The following is a 23378-nucleotide window of genomic DNA, read 5'->3' on the forward strand; positions in this document are numbered from 1 at the left end:
CAGGCTCCACATCAGTACTCCCCAAGTCCCCTCAGCTCCTCCTGCCTGAGCCTGTAGTGGCTGTCCTGCCCTGCCTGGCAGATGGTCCCACCTGTCAGGAGCCTGGCATCCCTGTGCCGCCGCCTCCAGAGGGGCTCAGGGCTTGTCAGGTGAGGATAATGAGCAGAGACAGGCTGAGAGGGGGAGGCAGAGAGCTGCCATCTGGGCCCCGGGTAAGATCTCGCCCACCCACGTCCTTTGGGCTCGGAACTGGACCTTCATCTTGCAGTCGCAGCCACAGCGGCAGACCCTACCAACCACAGGGTTTGAGTCCTTCACCCCAGGCCCTGTCTCCACTCAGGGCTACTTGGGCCATAGCGACACAGTCACACTGTCCTCGGGGTCCTACCTAGTGCCACCCGTTGGCCACACCAATTCTCATCCCGTTCTCCTGCCCCTGTACTCCTCCAGAATATAATCTTGGTCTCCGCTCCCGGCCGTCCCACCCTCCGCTGCTGCGCGCAGCCGCAGCCACAGCCATGCTGCTATAACTTGAGCCAAACCCATAATAACTTTGCCCTCTCCGTGAGCCCTATCATCCTCGGTCCGGATCTCCTGCTGGCTTCCCCCAACTCAGCCCTTGACCCCTGTGTCTTTATCTTGCCACGTCTTCGCGGCAGCTCGCCCAGCTACCCAGTCTTTCTGTGGAGTTTTGCTTGCACGGGGCTGCCCCCTGCCAGCCCTTCCCAAGCAACGTGCGTCCTCCTCCCACCCGGTCCACGCGTGCATCCTTGCCCACGAGGGCCTCCTTGCGTCCCGCAGCTCCAGAACCAGGAGTCGGTACGCGCGTTGCTGAAGCGCACCGAGGCGGAGCTGAGCATGCGCGTGTCGGAGGCGGCGCGGCGGCAGGAGGACCCGCTGCAGCGGCAGCGCACCCTGGTGGAGGAGGAGCGGTTGCGCTACCTCAATGACGAGGAGCTCATTACTCAGCAGCTCAAGTGAGGCTGGGCCCCCGCGCGCGCGGAGGGGGGTGAGGTGGGGGTGACCCAGCCTGATTTGCATGGGAGGCGCAGCTCCTCTGCTTCGAAATCATAGATGACGTTGGTTGGTCTGTTCTGAAGTCTGATTTCACCCTCCACTGTGGCCTGATTTCTCCGTGACCCACAAACCTTTGGCCATCTGGCATAATTCCCGACTTTTTTTTTTCTGGCTTGGTGCCCGCCTCTGCCATGGTGTTGCTTCCTGTGGCCTGCAGCCTACTCTCATGAAGCCAGCTGTCTCTTTCCCCTCTGACCTCTGCCTGCTTTCCTTATGACCTAAGACCTATGCAACTTCACCCCTGGGTTGCGCAAGAAGGTGGCGCGTCAGAGGTGTCGTCACCTGCCCAGGTGGTCGCTGACCCTTTGCCACCCTGATCCTTGAGACCAAGAGTCAAGGAAAACCCTCCCCCCCCCTCCTCAGCCCAGTGCAGCTGGGCTCTTGTAGTCCTGAAGGAGGAGGGACAGAGAACGACCCACTCCGAGTGCTTAGACACAGAAGGGTTAACAGAAGACAGTCTGATCCAGATTTAGCAAATGGCTGTCTGGCCGCAATTCCATTGTCTGGCACCTGGGAAGGGAGATGCTGCTGTTTTCCCCGCGTCCATTCAGGAAGCTGCGCCGCCGCCATCCACCGCAGCCTTTTCTCCTGAGTTACTTGGGCTGAGGCAAAGGCCCCACCCCTCCTGGTGGTCCCTTTTAGTGACACAGTGCAATAGGGGATCCAGAGACAGCTCCAGAATCAAGGCTATGTGATCAAGGCAGCTGCTGCCCCTCTCTCTATGCCTCAGCGTCCTCATCAGTACTGAGATTTTTTTTTTTTTTTTGCAATTCTTTCTGAAGCAGTTGAGGGCTTGGTTTGTACTAAGGGGCTTGAGACCAGGGAGCCAAGAGAGCCGTGGGACGGTGCTACCCTACTAAGTCATATTTGGAGACCTCTCCAGGGGCTTCGTGAGGAGGTCACAGTTCGCCTGGGGCCCGTGCAAACCTGGTAAGTGTCTTGGCAATGTTTAAGGCAAGGAGTCCTGTAGTCCTGTGACACCATGCCGCTGAGATGCAGTAATTGAAATAAGCCAGCAGCAGCAACCCCAGCCCTCCATCATGTCCAGGTGGGGTGACTTAGATCGGCCACAGCCAGATCTCTAAGCAGCTGCTGCCACCTCTCGTCCAGGGACTCTGGCTCCCCACTTCCCTGTCCCTTGTCTCTTTCCATTCTGCACAGAGGAGCTGGGCCAGGATTTTCAAAAGGAGTTAGACCGAGACATTAAAGGGAAATTAAGAGAACCATCAAAGCATGGAGGCAAAAGAGATAAAAGGACTGATTTATGCCCTGGTCTTCGTGAGTGTCTGGTTTCTGAATTCCTAGGGGCCTTAGTTCTCTAGGAGCATTGGGAGTCCTCACCCTCTGTCTTATCACACCCATTACTCAGACTGCTCTCTGCAGAGAACTCAGGAGATGCCGATCTCCAGCCTGGCACCCGGCTCTTTTGACTGAGGCAGGGATTGGGCCTCGTGATGGTTCTGGTCTGGCCTTCAGAACCATTCCTGCCTCCTGCCCTAGCCGCCCCACAATAGCCCTGCAGCCCCTATGTGCTCGCCTGTGCTCTCTTTCGCTCTCTCCCTCTCTCCCCCTCTTTCTCTTTCTCTCATGTCCATTTTCCTTTGTTCTTTCCTCTTTTCTGAGATCCTGCTGGCAGCTGAGCCTGGGTTTTGGTTTTGTTCCTGCTGGGCTCACTCACCTGTCTGTCTAGCCAAAGGCTTGGGCTCTCTCTGGATATTGTTCTGCTGACTGAAGCCTGTTGACTCCTGAGTGTCTGCTGACCCATCGCTGGCTGTGGGAAAGGCCTGGTTTTTCCTATGTGGTAGAGCCAGGGCTGGGTGGGACAGCGGGTAGGTGACATCATTCGGTTTGGAAGGGAGACACATGGGAGCCGGTGGCTGAAGTTCCACAGGAGTAGATACTGCTATGCCACAGAATAGTTGTGTGACCTTGAACTAGTTCATTTCAGAGCCTCTGCCATCCCCCTTTTTGAAGGTCAAACCTCAGTTAGGATCCCTTATTTATTTAAGGCAGCTGCTACAACAAAAAGCTCCCAAATCATTTAATGGTTCTAAAGTCAAAGACATTAAACTGGGTATGGTGGTGTAAGCCTATAAAACCAGCACTTGGGAGGTAGAGGCAAAACCATCATCAGTTCTAGGTCATCCTCAGCTGCGTATCTTCAGCCAGCCTGGGATATATTGAGATCCTATCTCAAAAACTTAATTAAAGGGGGGCTGGAGAGATGGCTCAGAGGTTAAGAGCACTGACTGTTCTTCCAGAGGTCCTGAGTTCAATTCCCAGCAACCACATGGTGGCTCACAACCATCTGTAACAAGATCTGATGCCCTCTTCTGGCCTGCAGTCATACATGCTGTATACATAATAAATAAATAAATCTTTAAAAAAAAAAAAAACTTAATTAAAGGGGACAGAGCTGACTCCGGGGTTAAGAACACTTATTGCTCTTGTAGTGAAAAAAGACCCAGATTCAGTTCCTAGCACCCACATGGTGGCTTACAACCATCTGTAACTCCAGTTTCAGAGATTCTGATGTATACTTCTGGTCTCTGTGGGCACCAGGCCTGCACACAGTACTCATACATGCAGGCAAAATACTTACACACCTAAAGCTCAGTGAATACATCTTTCTTTAAAAAAAAAAAAAAAAAAAAAAAAAAAAACAGACAGATCTTTCTGTCTTAGAAAACACTAGATGGGTTAGCAAATTTCTCTCTCATAGGCAATCAGTCAGGAATCCAGGCTGATGGAGTTTCTACCATGTTCAGCCTGTGCCTTCCAAAATCACCCAGAAGATCATGGTCTTCATAACCAACCAGAAAGGGAAAGGCTGTAGAGGGGGCTTGCATAGGAGGCCTTTATGGACTAGATCTGGGAACAGCGTGTGTCCTTTCCATCTCCATTTCACTAGATAGGCCACAGTTGAATGCCCACTTCTAATTGCAAGGAAAGCTGGGAAATGTAGTTTAGTTTTTGAACCACTGTTTGTCCATGTGCTAACTGGAAGTAATGTTCCTACCTCCAGGACCCATTTTAAGGTTAAAATGAGGAAATGGATGTACAGGACTGATGTGGCACCTGATGAACAGGAAGTGTTTAATGCAAAGTAGTTCTTTAACCAGTGGTGATGAATCTCGGGATTTTGCCCTTGGTTCTGTCCTGGTTGGTCTTTTCACCTGCTGGTTGGATGACGATGTCTAAGGCATGTTGATGAGCTGGGTTGATGACACTGAACTTTGAGAGAGAGAGAGAGAGAGAGAGAGAGAGAGAGAGAGCAGACAGCAGACAGATCAGATGGTAGAACAGATTCAAGTCATTTGCACCTGCCCTGTTGAGTTGAAATCCAGCGGGTGGAACTTGCCAGAACTGTGTATAAAGTCCTGCATATGAGTAAGGAATGCCACTGATCCAAGTCCAGGACTGAGATGACTTACCTACCCATCTTTCTCACTTCATTTGACAATTTAAAAGTATTTAATTTATAAAAATTATTTAAAAAAATATAACATCTGTGTCTGTGTGTGGGTATATGCATGCGTGTCCTGGTTCCCACAGAGGCCAGAGGTGTCAGAACCCACTGATGTGGGTGCTGGGAATCCAGCTTAGGTCCCCTGCAAGAGCCCTGTGTGCTCAAAACCACAGAGCCATCTCTCCAGCCCCTTCCCACAATTACTGACTGTGTGTCTGCTGCAAACCAGGCACCGAGCTGGGTGCTTTCCAGAGATGAAACTGGAAGAGGACAGCTGCGGGCCGCAGGAATACATCATAAGAATTCAGCTGCTTATGGCAAAGTCACTACCTGGAGGGATCAGGGAATTCCTTCAGAGGAAGCCAAATTCCAAGGAGCTTTTGGTGTTACTTGGCTTGTTATATATCAGCTGTCTTCTGTTATGAAAATCATGTGTGCCTTCATAGTTTTCCCAATTGACTTTTCCCTAAGAATTGCTAACAATGTGGACTGATCACTCTTTGGACATACACATTCCAGGTATTTGGAGAATAGCCTCAGGAAAGGCTTCCCCTGGAATCAGATATCTCCCTTAGCCACTTTCAAGAAAACAGAAATAACAGTCCAGACCACCACATGCTACTCTCCTGATTTAAGGAAAATTTCATAAGGAGACACCGCCTAGGTCAGGTGTAATAAGTAATATTAAATAATAGCTTCGCACAATTTAGCTCGGACCCTCCTTTCTTACAGCCTTACTGACTTTATGGACCTCTAACTCCTTATGTAGCCACTTCTAGAAATATTTAGATAATCTCCTGCGCTGACAGCTATGCACAGCCAGAACCCCAGTTCAAGCCTCCCTGTAATTATCATCATTGGCAGCATCTGGCCAGGGCCATCCCCAGATGGAGGAGAGTACCTTATCAGAGATACCTCTGCACTCTCTAAGAACAGACTACCTGTTTGAGAAGGTCTGGCGGATGTGCCAGTTAAGCTTATCTTTCTCCTTTCCAAAGTCTTATCTCTAGCTTTAGACCCACCCTTAACAATTAACTCAGAACTAAAGGGTTCCAACTTGCAGGTGCATCTAGCTGTGATGAAAGTTGCCTGGCTAAGTTGCCTAGCGACGAAGCACACTCGCCAGAAACAGCGGGAGCAGAGATAGCTTGGAGAGATAGGGGTCAAAGGGACAAAAAGGCAGTTTTATTTTCAGAGAGAGAAGATGGAACTTAGAGGTATGAGGAGATGGAGAGGAAGAGAGGCGTGCAGAACTTGAGGTCGGAGAACTGAGAGGGATAAGGAGGATTTTGACCAGAGAGAACATGTGGACGAGATGGAAGGTGAGGAAGAGCCAGATGGGGAAGTACGAGCAGGGTAAGAACAAGATGAGAAGGACCTAGATGAGGCAGAATTAAGACGAGAGCATTAAGATAGAACCTAGAGGGAGCAGTAGATAAAGGTAGAGAGCAATCAGGCAAGAATGGAGCTAGACATCAGAGCAGAACTGAGCTGTGTAGGTAGCATTTTATCCCAGAGAAATAAAGAAGATGGACTAAGAGCTTGGTGTACTTAGATTCATTTCCCTAAAATAATTCTCGCCATTCTTAGTTTTCTTTCCTGAGCCCCTGGCAAGTATAATATTAAGGTCGACCCTTCTAATATTATACAAGAGAAGACACTGTTCTTGCCTGCTTTGAGCTAGTGGGTACAGAAAGTCCCCAAGCCAGCAAAGAGGAGCCTCGCGTTTGGGAGGCAGAAGACTCCCAACCCTCAGTGAGGAGACGGGAAGGGCTTCTTCTTGAGACCTGAGATGAAATTAACATGGCAGTTAGTGTGTGCGTGCAGGTAAATGGATTACTCGAAGCTGAGTACTCTGTAGCAGGAATTTTAAGAGTTCTTATTAATAAAATCAAACCCGAAGCAAGTTATTGGGGTCCATGCTGGTAGATCAGAGAGACAGAATAAGCCACAGCTATCTCACCTCACGGATCCTCAGCTGGTCTTGTCTCCTCAGACTGGAGGCCTCTGAGTCCTCATCCGGAATGGGTCTCAGCTGAATTACTGCTCGAAAGCCTGAAGCTTAACCAGCCACATGCTTAACCAGCCAAATGCTTCTAGTTTCTCACCCTCACGCCTTATATATCTTCCTGCTTTCTACCACCACTCCCTGGGATTAAAGGCTGGCTTTCTGGGATTAAAGGCGTGTCACCATGCTTGGCTATTTCCAATGTGGCCTTGAACTCACAGAGATCCAGAGGGATTTCTATCTCTGGGATGCTAGGATTAAAGGTGTGAGTGCCACCATTTTCTAGCCTTTGTATCTAGTGGCTGTCTGTTCTCTGACCCCAGATATTTTTATTAGAGTACACAATATTTTGGTGAACACAATACCACCACATCTCCTCTCTTTTTGTCTAAAATTAAAAAAAGCTTATAACTAATACAAGAAAAAACTATCCAATAAGTATATACAATATATACAGCCAAAACTTACATTAATGATGTCTAGTCCATTAACATGACAGATTCATATGAAAACTCCATTATATATATTAACAATGTCCAGTCCAGTAACATCTGATAAACTCAGACCAAAAAATTTTCATTACTTATCTTATTTAAAACAAGTAGTTCCTTTTTAAAAGTAGATTCCATAATCTCCCTTTTTATCTTATCATATCCATATTCTTTTTTTTTCTTTTCATAATAGATTCAGTAGTCTACCTTTTGTCATTTTTATATCTTCCCCTTTTTCTTCAGTGTAGATTCAATGATCTACCTATTTATCCTATTATTTCTTTATCTTTTTTTTCTCAGAGTAGATTCAATGATCTATCTCATATCTATATTCTCTTTTTTTTTTTGCTTTCTAGGGGTGAAGATATCTTTAGGGAATCTTGAAAAGAAATTTTTTGGGTTAATTGTCAAGTCCTGTATCATTTGTCCAGTCTCTGCATAAAAGGAAAGTTCAGGGCTTGTTTCAAGTCCTTGTTTGAGTAGTCTGTCAGGCTGGATCTTCTCAACTAGTCCTCTCGAAATTGTTCTGATCAGTTTGTAGTCCAAAGTCGATTTTTCCATGGTGTTAATCGGCTTAATGGCTTTATCATAGTCCATGTGGAATCATCGTTGTAGAATCCTGTCATCTTTTTGAAGATTTCAAAGTCAAAGTCACTGTTAGGCATGGTCATGGTTTCCTGCAGACTTTTTTTTTTTTTTTTTTTTTTTTTTTTTTTTTTTTTTTTTTTTTTGCCTCCTCTGTGGTTTGGAGCAATCATAGTCTGATAAATGTCTGTCTCTCGGAACCATAAACATTCTTCCCTAGAACAGAAAATCTTCACAGCAATTTTTCCCCACCATTTGTCTTGCCAAACTTTTCCAAACTGACCTTTGCCGATGCTTTCTTGTAACACGATGGTCCTGGCAATTCTTCTCTGAACCAGCAGCAGTAAACCCTTTGTCCCAGGTAGCAGCATCACCGCAGTCACCAACATGATGAGAAGGAGCTGGCAACGTGGAGCAGTAGCTACTGCTTCCATGGTCCCACCACTGTTTGTGGCTCAGTCCGGGCCAAAGCTTCTCCCAAGCCTCCTAGGCCGGCCTCAAACTCGGGATCCTCCTGCCTCTGCCTTCTTCAGTAAATCCTACCAGTGTGCGCCACCACAACTGGCTGAGTGTAGCTCGGGCCTGAGCTGGGGCTCACAAGGCCACAGGCAAACAGCTTTTTCATGAATTCGTAACACGAACGTTGGGCGCCAGATGTAGCAGGAATTTTAAGAGTTCTTATTAATAAAATCAAACCCGAAGCAAGTTATTGGGGTCCATGCTGGTAGATCAGAGAGACAGAATAAGCCACAGCTATCTCACCTCACCGGATCCTTAGCTGGTCTTGTCTCCTCAGACTGGAGGCCTCTGAGTCCTCATCCGGAATGGGTCTCAGCTGAATTACTGCTCGAAAGCCTGAAGCTTAACCAGCCACATGCTTAACCAGCCAAATGCTTCTAGTTTCTCACCCTCACGCCTTATATATCTTCCTGCTTTCTACCACCACTCCCTGGGATTAAAGGCTGGCTTTCTGGGATTAAAGGCGTGTGTCACCATGCTTGGCTTTTTCCAATGTGGCCTTGAACTCACAGAGATCCAGAGGGATTTCTATCTCTGGGATGCTAGGATTAAAGGTGTGAGTGCCACCATTTTCTAGCCTTTGTATCTAGTGGCTGTCTGTTCTCTGACCCCAGATATTTTTATTAGAGTAACAATATTTTTGGTGAACACAATACCACCACAGTACTCTGTGGTGTTCTAAAGGGCCAGAGAGAGCAGCGCTTGAAAGGACTTTGGAGAACTTCTGAATGATCTAAGCAGAAGTAAGGAGGGAAAGTTGTGTGTGTGGAGTTAGAGAGAGAGAGAGAGAGAGAGAGAGAGAGAGAGAGAGAGAGAGAGAGAGAGAGAGAGAGGCAAGTCGTCTCCAGGGACCACTGGCTGCTTTAGTCCTCACAGTAGCCACGAGGGAGACATGCCTAGCAGACCCATTTCTTTTCCTATTTTTTTTTTCTTTTTAGACTGGGTATAGTGGTACTTTCCATTCAGGAGGACCACATGAGTCTATACAGTGAGTTCTAGGCCAGCCAGGAACTTTTGATACCCTGTAAAAAAAATTACATTTATCTATCTATCTATCTATCTATCTATCTATCTATCTATCTATCTATTGGGTTGTGTATGTGAGTGCCACAGTGTGCGTGTCCAGTACCATGTGGGTCTTGGGGATGGAAGTCAGGTCTTCAGGCTTGGCAGCAAGTGTGCCTCCTTGCTGAGCCAGCTCACCAGCCCCGGCACACTCCTCTTGAGTGAGAAGATTGAGGCCCAGAGAGCCCAGGGACATTAGGTGATTGTGCAAGAGCTTTCTGCTGGGACAAGAGAGAAGGGAAAAGACTCAGAGCTCACCGACTGTAGAGCTAAGTTTGGGATTTAGCCTCAGGATGATGGTTTCACTTAGGGTTTCATTTTTATTTATCTATTATATATAGATTGTGCTGGTGTGGTATACATATGTGGCTGTGAGTGCACACATGTCTGTGGGTGCACACATGAATGTGAGAGGTTGATATCATGTCTATTACTTTCCACTTTTTTAAAAGATCTATGTATTTTATTCTATGCGTATGTTTGCTTACATGTATGTGCACCGTGTGCATGCCTGGTGTTCAGGGAGGTCAGAAGTGGGTGTTGAATCCCCTGCAACTGGAGTTAGGATTCTGAACCACCATGTGGGTGCTAGGAACTGAACCCAGGTCCTCTGCAAAAGCAACAAGTGTTCATTAACTGCTAAAACATCTCTCCAACCTCTCTACCTTAATTTTGGAGGCACTGGAACTGGCCAGTGAGCCCCCAGGACTGGTCTGTTGCTGCCCCCTTTCAGATGGGTGTTGGGCATCTGAACTCAGCTTCTCATGCTTACAGCAGGCACTGTTCCCACTGAGGCATCCTTGGCCCCCTCTCACCCACACATTAAGAAATTAACACAGCCGGGTGGTGGCGGCGCACGCTTTTAATCCTAGCACTCGGGAGGCAGAGGCAGGCGGATCTCTGTGAGTTCGAGGCCAGCCTGGTCTACAGAGCAAGATCCAGGAAAGGTGCAAAGCTACACAGAGAAACCCTGTCTTGAAAAACCAAAAAAAAAAAAAAAAAAAAAAAAGAAAAAAAAAAAAAAAAAAAAAGAAAAAAAGAAAGAAAGAAAGAAAGAAAGAAATTAACACAGAGAGTGAAGACTTGGTTTGCTTTTGTTGGGTTTTTGGTTTGTTTGTTTGTTTGTTTTGAGACAGCTGTAGCCCAGGCTGGCCTTGAACTTGGGATCCTGTTCCCCCAGCCTTCCAAGTGCTAGGATTACACATTTATGCTGCTATGCTCGGCTCCTGATTTACATTTTAGGAATATATGAGATCATAGTGTTTACGATAAACCGGCTGAAAACCTGAGGCAGTTTTGGCCTCAAGGTGAAAGGCTCTGTGGCAGGATCACTTGACAAAAGGTGATGGACATGACTGTGCCTCAGACGTACACAGCTGCCTCTAGGCTTCTGCAAGGCTCTGTGTGGCCTCCATGTTCTCACTGCTTCTGTGGAAGAGTTAGAGTCTGAGATTGCACATTACAGGGAAAGAGGTGCAAGCTGACGTTCCCCTAGATTAGGGCTTGTGGGGAGGACTGGGTACCTCTTAAGGAACTGTGTGAAAATTCCATCTTTGAGGTCTAGCATTTCTGATTTCCCTTGGGTTTGTAGCCTGGTGGATGGCTTTTGACTTTGTGAATTTTTTTTAATGTTATGTTTTGTTTGAGTGTGTGGTGGGGTCTTACTATGTAGCCCAGGCTGGCCTCAAACTTTCAACAATCCTCCTGCCTCAGGCTTCTAAGTGCTAGGATTACAGGAGTACGCCATTACACCTGGCTATAGCTTTTAATTTTGATCTGATTGGTGGCATAATTTCTTTCCAGCTGCTCAATTTCAGGGGGCTAGGCTGGGGCCAGAGGGGCTGAGAAGGGTCTCTCTGTGCCTGCAGTGACCTGGAGAAGTCAGTGGAGAAGATCCAGAGGGATGTGGCCCATAACCACCGGCTGGTGCCCGGTCCTGAGCTGGAAGAGAAGGCGCTGGTGCTGAAGCAGCTGGGGGAGACGCTAACGGAGCTCAAGGGTGAGCCTGCCTGGCGAGGGTGACCCTGAGGGGGCCCGCTGTGCTCCCTGCAGTGTGCCGACTCCCCGGTGCTCCCTCCCAGCCAGCTGACTCCTCCTGCCCTCTCAGCCCACTTCCCAGGCCTGCAGAGTAAGATGCGGGTGGTGCTGCGTGTGGAGGTGGAAGCGGTGAAGTTCCTGAAGGAGGAGCCTCAGCGCCTCGACGGACTTCTCAAGCGCTGCCGGGGCGTCACGGACACACTGGCGCAGATCCGCAGGTCACTCTCTCCTTGGTCTCTAGTTTCCCATGGCGTTGCACACCCGACCCAGACCCATAGGAACACCTGACCCTTATCCTTACTCCGTGGAGGTCACTCTGTGCCAGCGAGATCCCTTCAACTTTGACCTGTGACCCCTGCATGCAAATGCCTCGGCTCTCCCTCACACCCCATCTTAGGCTCTCCCCTCTCTCCTGGAAGATCACAGAGCCCCCCTCACATCTGCAGGGTCCCCTCCAGAGGCTCCCATCCCTCACTCGCTGTTCCTAACTCTCCCTACCTAGGCAAGTGGATGAGGGTGTGTGGCCACCCCCCAATAATCTCCTGAGCCAGTCTCCCAAGAAGGTGGCAGCTGAAACAGACTTCAGCAAAGGCTTGGACTTCGAAATGCCACCCCCGAGTCCTCCACTGAACCTCCACGAGCTGAGTGGGCCTGCTGACGGAGCCCCTCTTACCCCAAAGAGCAGTAACCCCACCAAAGGCCTGGATGCTCCCGGGAAGAGAAGCGTGGACAAAGCTGTGTCTGTTGAGGTGATGGGCCAGGGCGGGGCACAAGCTAGGCTCACAGTTCTTGCTGCCACCTGGAATGGCAGGTACCGAAGGAACACACGTGGGCCCTTTAGGAGGAGGAACAGAGAAGTCTGAAAAGCATAATATTGGTGACATTTACGCTTCTCCATAGAAAGTATACTATAAAATGATAACTAAAGCAATATGGTGCTTGTATAAACACAGACTGGGTGGCCAATGAAACAGAATGGAACATCCAGGAATAAACCTAATAATGTTGTATTTAATGAAAGTGGTCTCTCTAAGCTACAGGGACAGTGTGTAGCACCCAGTAGGAGGGGCTACATTCCGTGAAGTTCTCTTCTTAGTGCATGTGGCTGGGGAAGGGGCTGATTGCCAGAGCCCAGGGCGTCATGGGCAGGAGTCCTGACCCCAGCTCTGCTTCCTCTCTCAAGGCTGCAGAGAGAGACTGGGAAGAGAAGCGGGCAGCCCTGACCCAATACAGTGCCAAGGACATCAACCGGCTGCTGGAGGAGACACAGGCTGAGCTGCTCAAGGCCATCCCTGACCTGGACTGTGCCAGCAAGGCCCACCCGGGACCCACCCCTACCCCAGACCACAAGCCCCCCAAGGCACCCCATGGTCAGAAGGCAGCCCCCCGGACAGAGCCCAGCGGGAGAAGAGGTTCAGGTATGGGGATTTAAGGTCCCATCCTCAGAGCATGGCTTATAGGGGAGGCACTAGGAGTGAGCATCATGGTAGCTGGGCTGCTGGAGAAATGGGGTGCTAGCCAGTAGCCATCACGGGAGGGACCGGGACACAGAAGGACAGGGTAAACTGGAGTCCACCAGGTTTTCTCCCCACTATTTCTGAAGGCTCGTGCAAGGGAAACATCCAAGGAGAGTGATGCCTGAGAGAGAGACAGAGAGACAGAGGGAAGAGGCAGTCTGCTCTGAGCAGTGCAGTGCTGAGCAGTATGACAGGGCCCTGACCAGAATGTCATGCCCAGCCTGCAGGATGGTGGGAGGTAACATCTGAACAAGAGGGACGGCCATCATGGTTCATGCGTTCCTTCCAGGGACGCTGACGGTGCAAGGTGCTCCAGAGAGCTCAGAATTTATATTTTTACGTGTGTGGATGTTTTGCCTGTATGTATTGTCTGTGCATCACGTGTGTGCTTGGTGCCTGAGGAGGCCCGAGAGTGTTGGATCCCCTAGAACTGGAGTTAGAGATGGCTATGATCTGCCACAAGGGTGCTGGGCGTCAAACCCGGGTCTGGGAGAGCAGCCAGTGCTTTTTAATTACTGATCCATCTCTCCAGCCCCAGAATTTTTTTTATTTAAAAGATTTTTAGTTATCTTAGTGTGTGTGTGTGTGTGTGTGTGTGTGTGTGTGTGTGTGTGTGTGTGTGTGTGTGTGTGAAAGTGCATACATGTCAGAGGACCCCTTGTGGGAATTAATTTTCTCCTTCTGATAGGGAATCAAATTCAGGTCATCAGGTTTGTGCAGCAGGCACCTTTAACCTCTGAGCGGTCTCTACAGGCTGTGCTTAGGATGTAGCGGTGGGACAGGCTGTGACATTTGTCGGGCGCTTACTACATGATGCCTTCTGGGGGTCAGTCCTGACGACTTTGCAGCAACTGAAGAAGGCAGACAGTCTTTCCCTCCTCACAAAGAGGACAGACTCCAAGTGGTTACGTAATCTGTCCCAGGCCACATTTAATGCGTCCCTAGAACAAAGGGGTTAAGTGCGGCTCCCGAGCTGGAGCTGTGCAGTTCTGGAAGGGAGGAGAGTGCTTTCCAGTGGAGCCTTAGGAGCAAGCAGGCACTTCCCAGCCGTGAGTGCACCTTCCAGGGTAAGAGTGGCAAGTGCCAGGGAGGTGCCGCTTGGCCAGAGCAGGGTTCACCCTGGGCCTTAGAGCAGAGCAAGGCTGAGAGGTGGTGGAAGGTGCTGGACTAGGAACTAGGACTATTTGGGTTGGTGGAAAGCCACGGGAGAATCAAAGGCGAGGGTGTTATGGTTTGAGTGACCTTTTAGTAGGTTGCCATGGAAACCGGGCTGGAGGAAGGGGGATGGTGAGTGGGACCAGGCTCTTCAGAGAAAGGCTGAAACTCTGAGTCTGGTGGGGCCGAGGAACAGCCGTGGCCACGAGACAGACCAGAGCGGCACAAAGTCCCAGGCTTGGATGTGGCCGTGAACCTCCGGGGACGTTAGGATGCCCATGCTGGGTCAGCGGCTCAGGGCAGGGCGCCTGTCAGGTGCTGCAGTCTTCATGGCTCCCAGACCGCACTGAGCAGCTGAGTGCTGTTGGAGAAAGTGGGGCTGGATGAGCCGGGGGGCAGGCATGGGAAAAGGGAAAGAGAGGGGTCCTGCCTCCTCTTCCTCTTCCCTGAGCCGTCCGTCCTCTTGGTCATTCCTGGAGGAACGAGTACTCGGGGACACTGTTGTGGTGGGTCCCTGACTCCAGATCCCCACCTCTTACAGATGAGCTCACGGTGCCCCGATACCGCACAGAGAAGCCCTCCAAGTCACCCCCGCCACCCCCTCCCCGCCGGAGTTTCCCTTCCTCCCACGGCCTGACCACCACTCGCACTGGAGAGGTGGTGGTCACCAGCAAGAAAGATTCGGCCTTCATTAAGGTACACTTCCAATTGGTGGGGTTCAGGGGTGCTTTAAGCTTGAGAGATGACCTCTGAGAGGATGGGAGTCAGCCGGTGCAACCCAACTTGACTTCTAGCTTGGAATTTAGGGCTGTGTGTTGTTCTAGTCCCACAGCGGGCTCTGGCAGGGTCAGGGGTGGGTCTTCCTGGCAGGGAGGGAACCGGTGGAGCTAGGGTTGGTGGGGCCAGGGTGGGGGGTGAGTCCCTGATGGAGGGAGGGAAGGACTTGGGCTTGATAAGACCCCTGGGCTTCACAGAAGGCCGAGTCCGAGGAGCTGGAGGTCCAGAAGCCCCAGGTGAAGCTACGCCGGGCTGTCTCTGAGGTGGCCCGTCCTGCCTCCACACCACCCATCATGGCCTCTGCCATCAAGGATGAAGATGATGAGGAGCGCATCATCGCCGAGCTGGAGGTGGGTCAGGCATGACTGAACAAGGCCTCAGCCAGGCCAAGTTCCCTGCCAAGCCTTCCTCAGGGCTGGGCAGCAGGCCCTGGGCAGGCAGGAGAGGGCTGGCCCTGGGACCCATTCTTCTAAGCTTCCATTTCTTCTCCACTGTGAAGTAGAGGGAGAGTCTAAAGTTCCTCCTGGCAGGTTTGAGTTTTCATTATAATCTCTCAGCTCCTCCCTCAAAGACCCAAAGACCCATTATAGTCTGAAAGCCCCAGACCTGCATATTGCGAGCTTACTGAGACCCTTCCCAAGCCATCTTGAGGACAGATCATGCTCCAAAACCCTCGTGCCTCGGTATTCTGGGACCAGACTCTTGGAGACCCTCATGCTAAAGGGCCTAGCATTATTACAAGACACAGCTTATAGGGTTCCCAGAAATCTTTGCCCCGCGCCAGAGTCCCTGAATATCAGGGCCCTGTGGAGGAGAGACTCGAGAGACTGCCCAGTGGGTCAATTGACCATGGTGAGGTGCCAAGGGTGAGACCGGGGCCCATGCCATCCCGGGCCACTCTCCGCAGGTGCCTAGGTACTCAGCCAGCACCTGGGTCCTCACTGGAGCCCCATCCTCCAAACCTGCCCCTGCCTTCTGCTCCCCAGGTGTTTGAAAGAAGTTCAGTATCTTCCCTTCCCCCTACGCCCCGTCGCCAGCCGATCCCCACCTTGCTGTCCCCCCAGGACCTGGGGTCCCCTGGGGGCTCAGCTCTGGGCTCCCCATGGAAGGTAACAGGCCTCCCCGGCCTCCCCGCACCTCTCACGGCTCTTCTCTGCCTGTTCCTCCACAGCTTCCTTTTCCGCCCCTCTCACGCTAACCCGCTAACACGCCCTCCACGCCAGCCCCTCTGCCACTGCCCCAGCTTCACGCCCGTGGACTCAGTCTCCTGCACATGCCAAGGGCAGCGCACAGCTGCACAACTTGTCCCTTCCTGAGGCTTCCGGGGGTTGGGGGTCTTCCCTGGAGACTGCAGCTTGGGTGTCTGGTGTGACCCTTAAGTTCGCTTCCAGACCTGATTCTATCTGGCTCTTGGATGTTTTGTTCTCATGTACAGCCTGAGTTTAGGCTGGGTCCAAAGCCTGTGAGTTGTCTTGGGCCGAGATTGGCATTTGGATCTTGTTCGGGAAATGACTTAGAGTCCAGCTCGATCTGACCTTGTCCTGAGACCTTGCCTGGTCCCCTCCCTTGTGCCCTGCTCTGCTGCTCTTGCCAGGAAGGGGCTCTGCTTCTCTCACTGAAATCTGTGCCTTACCCTGGGGTGCTCAGGACAGACCAGGGGGGTGGCTTCCCTAAGCCTCTCCCTGCCCCATGGCCATTCCTGCGGCCTTGGTCAGGGAGCCTGGAATGAGGGAAGCCTGTGGTCTTCCTTGGCTGCTGGGTTTCTCTGTCAGCACTGAGAAGTTCTTCCTTCTCCTAACCCAGCCTTTGCTGCTCTTCTGCTGTATTTACTTCCTCTTGGGATGGTTGGGGGTGGGCCTGCTGTCTGCAGTCCAGGGGACTGTGCTTGAGGAGTGGGGTGTGGAAAGGTCTGGGGGAGCTCTCCCTCTGCCCAGCCAGGTTGGGGTAAGAGGACCTCTGTCCTCAACTTCCCACGCACACACACCCCTCCCCTTCCTCGTGTGGTTTTCCCCAGCCCACAGTGGGGTCCATGGTGGCAGCCACCAGCACTGTGGCCTGGCTTGAGGCCTGGTGGCCTTTGGTTTTCTGGCGGGGGTGCAGACAGGCATTGGAAGGTGGACAGCGCTGTCTGCAGTCTACCCCAGCCGTCCTCAGGGGCTGAGCGGTGTGAGAGGGGCGCTTCCTGACTGGTTTTGTCCTCAGCACCCAGCTCTGCCCCTTTCTGGGGCTCAGTCCTGAGGGGACCCCGCAGGCAAGCCCCCTTTCCTGGCTGCCTCTCTGCATCCTGAGGCGCTGTCAGGCAGAGGAGCCTGGCGAGCTGGGGGGCCCTCTCGGCCTTCCCTGTGTGCACCCTACTTCCAGGTAAGCAGTGGCGGGGCTGGGTGGGTTGCCTTGGGAGGTGTAGGAGGGGTCTCCCCCCAGTTTGTTTAGTGCAAAGAGCGCTGGACTTGAACCTAGGCTATCTGGGTCCAGATCCGGGCTCTACCACTAGCTAGCCGAGGGTTGGACGAGATCTGAGTCATAATGCTCCTGACCTGTGAATCGGGGACAAGGAGAGTGACAGGCATTTCAGGGGTTGCAGAAAGCACTGAAGAGAAGCCATAGTGTCTGACACGGGCTGATACTTAGAGCAGAATTCACTCAGGTCGCAGGGTCCCTGAGGCCTCTGAGTCTAGCCCCGAGCCGTAGCCAAGGTGCTCACACAGAAACAGGTGCCTAACTGCAGCATTGCCCGTGTGTGAGACCCAGGGACTGGCCGTGGCCAGACTCCTCCCCTTTATAGCTGAGTTCACCGAGGAAGGCCTCACAGGTGTGAGTCCAGAGCCCAGAATGAGGACGATGGCCCCTCCTTGAGGTGGAAGCCAGCATCCGCTCTCTGCAGAAGATCTCGATTATTTGGCTCGGTTCAGCCAGTAGCTTATGTTTGCTCAAATGATGCCAGGCACTTAATAGAGTGTCCTCATGGACTCATTTACTTTGCTGCGCACCCCATGTTACTGTCTCATTGTGCATGGGATGAAGCCTGAGATTTACTCTCAAGTTTACCTGGGCGATGGGAAAGGAACGCACCCCCATACTTCCGCAGCTGGCAGTGATCCGAGGAAGCAGGAGACCATAGGTTGTGCGGGATGGAAAGACACCAGCATTCTAGGCTCAGCTTTGCCTCCCCTTTATTGGGTGACATCATCAGGGCGTTCCCTGACTCAGTTTCCCCATCTGGGAGAGGAAGGAAGTGGGCTCATCCCAGCTCAGGATTCGGTCCGCAGGGGTCACAGTCCTTCTCGTTTTCTGTCCCCCAGGCTGCCTCAGGTCCCAGGGTCCTCTGTATCCCTCAGATCATCTTGACAGAATGCGCTTCCAGCTCTCCCTCTCTGTCAGAGACCAGCTTAGAGGAACTGGGTCCCAGGACAGTCCCCACACCGAGACCCCGGACCCTGGCCGGCAGTGGAAGGGCTTGGAATGACCCAGAGGCCTTGCCAGGATTAACTGCTGAAGCACTCTGGCCCAGGAGCAGCTCTCTATCCAGAAATAAAACAGCGGTTCTACAGAGCCCGTACAAAGCAGAAGCCGGAGTTCTCTGTCCTTGGGGACCATCCCCAGATGAAACGCAGAAGCCTTTTACTGCTGAGACCCACTCAGAGGAGACCCCTCGACGATCTGCATGTGACACTCAAGCTTGTAGCAGAGCTCAGCAGGCCACCAGCCCAGGCAGCACAGGACAGGATGCTACCCAGCTGCTGCGCATGGACAGCCTGGAGGAGACGCTCCAGGAGCTGGAAGCCACCCTGAGCGGGATGGCGGCGCCAACACTGTGAAATGTCCGAGCAGCAGCCCCCAGCCCCCACCCCCACGCCCCCAGGTGGCTGCCTTCCGCTTCTCCCCCGCTGCCTTCCCTCTCCAGTCTCTGGGCCTGCAGATCGGAGAGAGTGAGGCCCCAGGAGCTCTGCCCCCCTCCCTCATTCCCACTGTCTTTTGTTTCAGCCTCCCACCCTCCAGGAGCCCGTTTCCAGGCCAGGGCCTATGGGCAGAGCCAGGGGCGGCCGGGAAGCCGGCCCACCCAGGACTCAGCTCTGCTGCTTGGGCGGGAACCAGGTGGGCTCTGTCCCTGCCTGCTCTCTGTAAGCCAGAGAATAAAGCTTTCTCCTCTTCTCCACCCCTTTCTCCCCCTCCTGTCTCTGAGTCTTTCTGTCAGCTGTTTCACGCTCGCGCCTCGGGGTCCCCAGAGTCTCTCTGGGAAGGGCTGTTACATGACGGGGGTGGCCAGGGGGCCAGATGTGCCCATCTCTGGGGGGGGATATTTCACCTTTTGCCTTCTGCTCTGGGGGTCGTGTGGACCTGGGGATGTTCTCTTCTTAGAGACCCCAATTCCAGCTCTGTCTCCTGGACCAGGATGTTGTCCTTGGCTGGGCATTGAGTGGTACTGGGGCCTTCCGTGTAAAAGTAGCTTCCTAGGAGGGTACCAGCTGCCCCTGGGCCACTCAGGACAGTCACAAATGAGCTCTCACTCAGGACAAGGCCTAGCCTGATCATCTCCTGCAGGGAGGCCTTGAACCTGGGCTCAGAGGGCCTTGAGTCTTGGATGCTGATGTGGAGTCAGGGAAGGGATCTCCAGGCCTCCAAGGGCCTCCCTGCGGAGGTCCTAACCCCAGAGACTCCACCCAGCCCTAGAGTGCCACGCAGAACTGCCCCACCCCAGCCCTGTTTCTCTTTCCACAGAGTGGTGGTGGCAGTGTGCCACCCATGAAGGTGGTGACTCCGGGAGCGTCTCGGCTGAAGGCGGCGACCCAGGGCCCAGCAGGCAGCCCAGACAAAGGCAAACACAGCAAGCAGAGGTCGGAGTACGTGAGGATCCAGGCTCAGCAGCAGGTGAGGGTGGGATTCGGGACACCCAGGCCCCTGGAGGGTCGTACGCCAAGCCCCGCTGGGCCCCACTGCTCCAGTGATGGTTTCAGTTACTGTGGGTCCCTCCTCCATGATGCCCCGACCTCCATCTTGTTCCTCCTTGCAGCCTCGGTGCTTTGGATCTGGTTTAGACAGGAGTCCCAGAATTCCCAGCCAGTTTCCTGCTCAAGGACAGAGGAGCCTCGCTCCCTGCCTGTGCAGTGCCTGCCCCGGGCGGTTTCACCTCCCTCCTCAGTGGCTGGGTCGCTTCTCATGCCAGCCTGTCCCACAGCCGTCTTACCCTCCTGCCCACCTTTGCGCCTGTGCGTGGCCGCCACCTGCTCTGCCCTTCCATTCTCTCTCAGCTCAGGAAGAAGCTGCTTTGGCACCTGCTTTTCAGTCACAGGTTGGTGGGCCCAGCTGACTTGGTAAGGCAGATGAGGTGTGGTAGGAATCCTGCAGCCATCCCTTTGGGCTCCCTCTGAAGGTTTGGTGTTGACAGACTTTACCCATGGTCCTTGTGACCCTGGGGCCTGCTTGTGGGGTCTGCCCGGTCAGAGAGTAGAGGAGGGCCCTGGATGTAGCTGCTGAGAGCCCTTCAGTGTGCGCTTGCTCAGTTCAGAACCTCTCCTGAGTAGCCTCTATGTGCCAGGCCCCTTTGAGGTCCCAGGGAGGCCTCGCTCTGTCCAGTTGGAGACCCTAAGCTCAGAAGTGGAAGGTTAGGGACGGCCGAGGCTGCCTGTGCAGTTCAGTTTATAGCAGGAGAGAAACTTCCCAGCCTGCACAGCAGTGGCATTAGAGCCAAGACTGACCCAGCTGCCTTAAACCCCTTCCCACCACAGGCCCCAGATAGCCCTGGCACACACAACCTTCTCTACTTGCTGGCTCCAGGGAGACAAGCAGTCAGCCTCCCCCAGCCTTTCTTGACCAGCCCCCACTTCCTCAGGAGCCCCAGGCCCATCTGGTGAGACCCACATCTTCTCAGTTCTTTTCTGCTACTACAGTGGGTACCCCTTGTCTTGTCGTGGTAGTGGAGTCCCCTCATTCGTGCCCAGAAAAACAGCTGGTGGCTGTGGATGTTTCCTTGTGCCGGGCACATGCAGTGTCTGTGTTCATAGCCGTCTGAGGTAGGACCTCACCTCAGCTGGAGAGGTGAAGAGCCAGACGGGATGAAAATCCACGCCATTTGACAGGCCTCCGCCATGTACATGTACCCCCCACTACAGTTCCACATCGCCATCGCCACCCCCAGCCTGTGTTCTAGCTCTCCTGAAGTCCCTGCTACCTGTTGTCCTGTGGGTCAGCTTTGGACATTCTGGGCCTCACCCTCCACAGCCCTTCCTACCTCTCCCCAGGGTGTGGCCAGGCCTCCCAGGGCCATGCAGGCAGCCTCTTTGCGCTCTCTCCCTACTTCTGGGTCATGTGGCTGTCTAGAACCCCCCCCCATATCTATCTAAGCCTGGCTTGGTACTCCCCCACCCCCAGCTCTCCCATCAGCCCTCCCTGGTTCCTTTATGAACCTCAAAAGCTTGTTCGAAGGTTTGAGCTGGAGAGTGCATCTCCGTGTATGCCCTTGGCCCAAGGATGGTCTTCTCTGGAGGAGAATGGGGAGGTTGTCCTCTTGGACCAACCATGCAGCCTTGGGAGGGGTGCACATGGAGCTATGAGGAAGGAGGGGTACCCACCTAGCCAGACAGACCAGCCAAATCAACCCTGACAATCAGGGGACAGAGGTCACAGCCAGGCCACTGTCACATACCTGGCTCCTTTCTCTTCCTACTTTACCCTGCCTCTGTGGTGGGCTCCTCACCTCCGCCCCTTCTCTGTCGGCGGCTCCTCCACTGTCTGGACAGGACAGCCCTCTTAGCCTGTGGCTTCTCCAGCTGTAGTTCCCTCACAGCCACCAGCCAGCCCCCAAACCCCACAGCTGCTGGGGGCCGCTGGTCCCTCCCTGCCCCTCCCCACCCAAGGACGGGCCTCTTTCCCACCCTGCTGCCCTTGGCCAGCCGTTCCGCCCCTTGTGCTGTAGCAGGGTCTGTCCTTTCAAAACACATTCTCTTTCTGACAAAGCCTTACATGTTTCTTAGGAGACTTGTTAAGTAAGGAAAAGAGTAAAGTGGCAGATATGGGGAGGCTGGGCTCAGCGGAGGGTTGCCTGCCTGCTAGGGATGAGGCCCCAGGTTGGATCCCCCAGGACTGTAAAAACAAAATGGACAACCAAACCAGGCGGTGTCACCACCTAAACTCATGGTCTTCTAAGGTCATCTGCGACTACTGTCACCTCTCATCAATTTTCTAAGACCTGTGAGGACTTTCTAAAGTGCAGATTTAATGATAGCTCACACACATAGCAGTTTTAAATCCACACCCTCAAACCTCAGACTGAATCCCCTCACTGCTGCCCTGGGCCCTTCACCGGCTGCTCCGTCCACACCGCCGGTCCTGTTAGGCTCTGCTCCGGCGTGCACACATGCTTCCGGCCACCTCAGCGAGTGACAAGGTCTCACTCAGTTTCCCAGGCAGACCTTGACCTGTGGATTCTGCCTCAGCATCCTGAGTAGGTCGGATGACAGGCCCGAGGCACTAAGCCTACCCTTGGAGCTCTCATACCTGGTGAGATGAAGAGAATTGGAAGTGGTGGGGACCAGGGACGCAGGTGCAGAAAGGAAATTCCAAGAGGGCTGGGCATGGCAGTGGACATGACAGAGGCGCCGCTGTGCGTCGGACCTAAGGTGGGTGGGGTGGGAACTGCATTCCCAGAGCCGAGGAATCCGGGGCCTGGTGTCCGTGCGAAGCCACGGACCCCTCTTTTAGGTCAGCCACTTACTCTGTCTCTTAATGCCTCACACGAGGGAACCACCAGAGTACTGAGGGAACAGAGCGACCAGGGACTAGTACTAACTGCAGCTATGAGCACCCAAGGGGGAGAGAGTTGGGGTAACAGCACAGAGTCCGGTTCCTGTTAGTCCCTGGGTAGCACCAGAATGGCCTAGCTAAGGCAGCCAGCGGGGTGTGCAGCTCCAGCTTGAACCAGCCCCACAGGGGACTCGGAGTCAGAGCATGGAGGGACAGGTGTCCTCAGCAGCATGAGTGCTGGTGCAGTGTGGTCTGGCAGGGGAAGGGTGCTGCCATGGCCTCTGTCCAGAAGTGTCCTGCTTCTCCCAGAGGAAAGCTGAATCTCTCTGAGGCCTCTGTCTCGTCACAGAGGTGGGGAAGTTCTGCTACTTTTAACAAAATCAAGACCCATGGGGTGGAGGGAGGGGCTGGAGAGGTGGCTCAGCGCTTAAGAGCAATCGCTACTCTCACTGAGGACCCAGGTTCAATTCCCAGTGCACACACAGTGGTGTACAACCATCTGTAGCTCCGGTCACAGAGGATCTGGTGCCCCATGGGTACATCTGTGGGCACCAGGCATAGATGTGGTGCACAATCATACATGCAGGCAAAACACACATACACATAAAATAATATAAATCTTTAAAAAAAATAAAACTCACGGAGGACCATTGGCAGGTGACCTGGACGTACAGAAACCCTCAGAGACTGGGGAACTCTGAGCGGCATCGAGTTGCAAGCTCGTTCCCTTTGCCTTAGTGGATCACGGGTGGAGCAACAACCATTGTATCCCTAGGTGGAAGCAGGCTCCTAAGAACTCCCCAAAACATGCATCCCCATAAACGTGTGAATGCAGCCGGGTGTGGTGGCGCACGCCTTTACTCCCAGCACTCAGAAGGCAGAGACAGGCGGATCTCTTGAGTTCGAGGCCAGCCTGGTCTGCAGAGCCCCTGCCTCCTGAG

The 23378-nt window shown here is 52.9% G+C and overlaps 1 protein-coding gene across 15 annotated transcripts in view; it reads left to right on the top strand.

Moving 5' to 3' along the window:
* Window positions 1–23378, top strand: part of Srcin1 (SRC kinase signaling inhibitor 1) — a 77151-nt gene that overhangs the window by 44103 nt on the left and 9670 nt on the right. For 8 of the 15 annotated variants that reach the window (XM_037201347.1, XM_037201349.1, XM_028869077.2 and 5 more), the window contains 9 exons: window positions 802–977; window positions 11083–11213; window positions 11322–11469; window positions 11754–12000; window positions 12435–12669; window positions 14465–14619; window positions 14898–15050; window positions 15687–15809; window positions 18000–18853. In XM_037201347.1, coding sequence (XP_037057242.1) covers window positions 802–977; window positions 11083–11213; window positions 11322–11469; window positions 11754–12000; window positions 12435–12669; window positions 14465–14619; window positions 14898–15050; window positions 15687–15809; window positions 18000–18515 — 1884 coding nt within the window. In that variant the 3' untranslated portion in view covers window positions 18516–18853. Of the gene's footprint in view, window positions 1–801; window positions 978–11082; window positions 11214–11321; window positions 11470–11753; window positions 12001–12434; window positions 12670–14464; window positions 14620–14897; window positions 15051–15686; window positions 15810–17999; window positions 18854–19416; window positions 19567–23378 lie in introns of those variants that run through there. The other 7 variants (XM_037201351.1, XM_037201352.1, XM_028869086.2 and 4 more) reach the window with 3 other exon arrangements.

The sequence above is a fragment of the Peromyscus leucopus genome, chromosome 8b, assembly GCF_004664715.2.
Source record: "Peromyscus leucopus breed LL Stock chromosome 8b, UCI_PerLeu_2.1, whole genome shotgun sequence".
Classification (NCBI taxonomy): domain Eukaryota; kingdom Metazoa; phylum Chordata; class Mammalia; order Rodentia; family Cricetidae; genus Peromyscus; species Peromyscus leucopus.